A 3,099-nucleotide genomic window follows, 5' to 3' on the forward strand; every position below is an offset into this window, starting at 1 on the left:
TGGGAAGATTTAGCAAGGGGAGAAGAGGCACTGATGGAGTGATGGCTAACAAATGGAGCAGCAGCTCCTTCTTCTTCTTCTTGCTTGGGCTATCGACACAAGGTTATTGGGGTCAAGGAATCCCATTGCCCCCACCTTGACTCCGCTACTGATAGTAATTACTTCCATGTAATTATTCTATTCATTATATTCTCTTGGTACATATTCTATGAATGAGACTCCAAAAGTCCACTTAATGCAATTATATATTGGAATGAATATAAAGACTGGAACATGATTCTTACCATACACTATGATATTATTTTCATCACTCACAATTCTGTAAAAATTTAATATTACCAAACATTTAATTGTTTTTACTTTAGAATTGAAACTGTAAAAACACCATGTTAGACTCTATTGTTGCTTGTTTAACTTCGGCAATAAAAATAAAAATAAAAATAAAAATTAGTAAACTACCATGGCTTCTAATTATTCTTCTACTAGTTTTTGAACCTTCTCATTTTATATTTGTAAATACAACAAATGTCATTCATAATATTTAAATTCAGCAATTTGTTTGACAAAGTAAAAGCTAGATGTCACTCTATGCTAATTATTTACTGACAATTTTCAGCAGTTATATTATGTAACATTCAAAACTAAATGTTGTAATTCATATCTTATTTTCAACAAACAAAAAAGTATATATCGTAATGTATGATCTGAATAACTCCAAACAAAACAAAGAACTGCAAGAGGGGATGGGTTCCCAGAATTACGCATATAGATTGGTCATTATTCAGTTCATGCAGAAATATATAGGTGAAACTAAATGCCCTACACACGTAAACATCATTCTTCTTATGACTTAATTAAAATACAATATTACACTTTAAAACTTAATTATATGTCTATATATATCTCACATAATTACACTAGCTAGGATTTCTTTTATAGTAGTGGGTACACAGAGGCTACTTCATTTATTTAATTAATATAATTAAGTCACTAATCCGACTGCAAACGCCGAAGGCTAAAACGCTAAACCATCACGATCATCTCAGTTGGGAATGAGCTTGAAAGGAGGCTTAACAAGAGCAGGTGCTGGATCATATCGTCCGTAGTCTTTGGTGTTAGCTCTAAGAAGCCTTTCATGGATTCTAGCTATTTCTTCGTGGTTCAATGGCTTCCCTAACATTTCCTACCACATGAAAATCAATAACGCGCGAGTCAGATGCAAAACTTATAAATTTATACAAGTAATACTAATTAATTAGGAGGAGGAAGAAGAAGGAGGAGATCATAAACACCAGAATTTCTGAAGCCTTTCTAGTTACAAACCTCTGTGTTTGCATCCACTTCTTTGGCCAACTTGTTGACAAACTTCGATTTTCGACCTACAAATGCAGTTCTCATATCATGCATATTAAGAGTAAGGGTGAAATTCTTTCTTTTGCATAGATCAATATCTTGTTGCACAATATTCCTAGAAGAATCAAAAGAGTAGAAGTTTATGAAAACTATAGTAGTTACTTTATTTATATGCTTCTGCATGATCTGCTCTGACGTAATAAGTATCAAGCAAAAGATCAAATCCATGCACACTATCTAAAGTTTCATAAATATCATGACTAAGGGGCTTCTGGAGCTGCTAATTATGCATGAGGGCATAACTACAAGAAATCAGGGTTTTACGAGGATCATTTTGGTTACTACCAATTCTTGGCGTTAATTGTTTCGTCAGTAGAGCTCTTTTTTCTTGTAGTGCATGCATATACATATACATACATACATACATACATATATATATATATGTGTATATATATATATATATATATATATATATATATGCGTGTGTGTGTATGTGTGTATACAGACACATCTCTGACAATGCAAGGATTTATATGACTAATTAAAAGCAAGGGCTGCAGACTTATAGAAAGACCAACCTGCTGCGAAAGAGGATGAGAAAAATGATGCCGAAATCAGAAGAAAGAGGATGCTGAACTTCTTGAGGAACATGAAAGCCATGTTGTTAGGCAACTTTGTTGTTGGATCTTGTTTCTTTCTGAGGGTCTCTACTCTCATTCAAGTTCAGAGAATTTTAATGGACCAAATGATATGTGCTTCCTATATAACTATAATGTAATGTAAAGGAACGTTAAATCTACTTGAGAGGACTTCTTAGAGAGAAACAGAAAATTTGGAATTCTTAGAGATAAACAGAAAATTGACAGTTAATTATAAATTAATCAAAGCTTTACACCTTTTAGTTTTGAATTGTAATGAAAAGGTGACATAGACCACTTTTCTTTTGTTGGGGCACTAAGTCTAACAAGTTAGTGGACTTATATAGTTAATTAACAGAATAGTACCTAATGTATGACCCTCAGTGGAAATTATCATAAAACCCCTAATTGTCTTGGCAAAACTTTGTTTCTAACTTTGCAATCAAAATAACACATTTCTGTTTATAAAAACTTTAACAGTATAACAAAGACTTTTGAAAAAAAAAAAAAAAAAGAAAAAGAAAAAAAAGAAAAAAAAAAGAGGAAAAACACCAAAGTTCCAATAGAGGAATAAAATTGAGCTTAAAATGGAAAAACTATAGAAACCAGATTGAAAAAAAATCGATATAAATTTGGGACACCCCATCATGAATAAGCATTTACATATTTGAGCTTGCCATACATGTTCAATTCAGTTACGAGTACACTCAAAAGGACTGAAATGGAAATTTGGAAGGCATGTAAGTTTGGTGAGTAATTAAATGCTTTTCCTGTGGCTGTGCTTGAATTAAAAAGAAACATTAGGTGTAAAAATTGCTTTTATGGACGACTAGTGCTTTCAATTATCTATAAAGACAAGGACAACACACCAAATACCACTGAATGGACGCTGGTGGAGAATAAAGAGAAGCATGCACTGTAATACCTAAAATAATCCATCTTTCTTTAATTTATTTTTTATAAAAAGTGGTGTTAGGGCAACCCCTAACTTAAGCAAACCATCCGTACTCTTGGCCTCCAATAATTGGCCAATCTATCCCTTCCCTAACATCCAGTCAATTATTGTCTAATTTGATTAGACCCAATTAGCACGTCATATGATCATTTG

The 3,099-nt window shown here is 32.6% G+C and overlaps 1 protein-coding gene across 1 annotated transcript; it reads right to left on the reverse strand.

Moving 5' to 3' along the window:
• Positions 1–744: 744 nt before the first annotated feature.
• Positions 745–2,445, reverse strand: LOC137729965 (protein CASPARIAN STRIP INTEGRITY FACTOR 1). Its single transcript, XM_068469017.2, has 3 exons — positions 1,932–2,445; positions 1,324–1,379; positions 745–1,183 (listed from the first exon to the last, which is right to left on the reverse strand). The coding sequence occupies exons 1-3, from the start codon at positions 2,068–2,070 to the stop codon at positions 1,043–1,045; spliced, it is 336 nt and encodes a 111-aa protein (XP_068325118.1). The 5' UTR covers positions 2,071–2,445; the 3' UTR covers positions 745–1,042.
• Between the last annotated feature and the right edge of the window lie 654 nt (positions 2,446–3,099).

Source organism: Pyrus communis, chromosome 10 (assembly GCF_041283825.1).
Source record: "Pyrus communis isolate YQ-2024b chromosome 10, ASM4128382v1, whole genome shotgun sequence".
NCBI lineage: Eukaryota > Viridiplantae > Streptophyta > Magnoliopsida > Rosales > Rosaceae > Pyrus > Pyrus communis.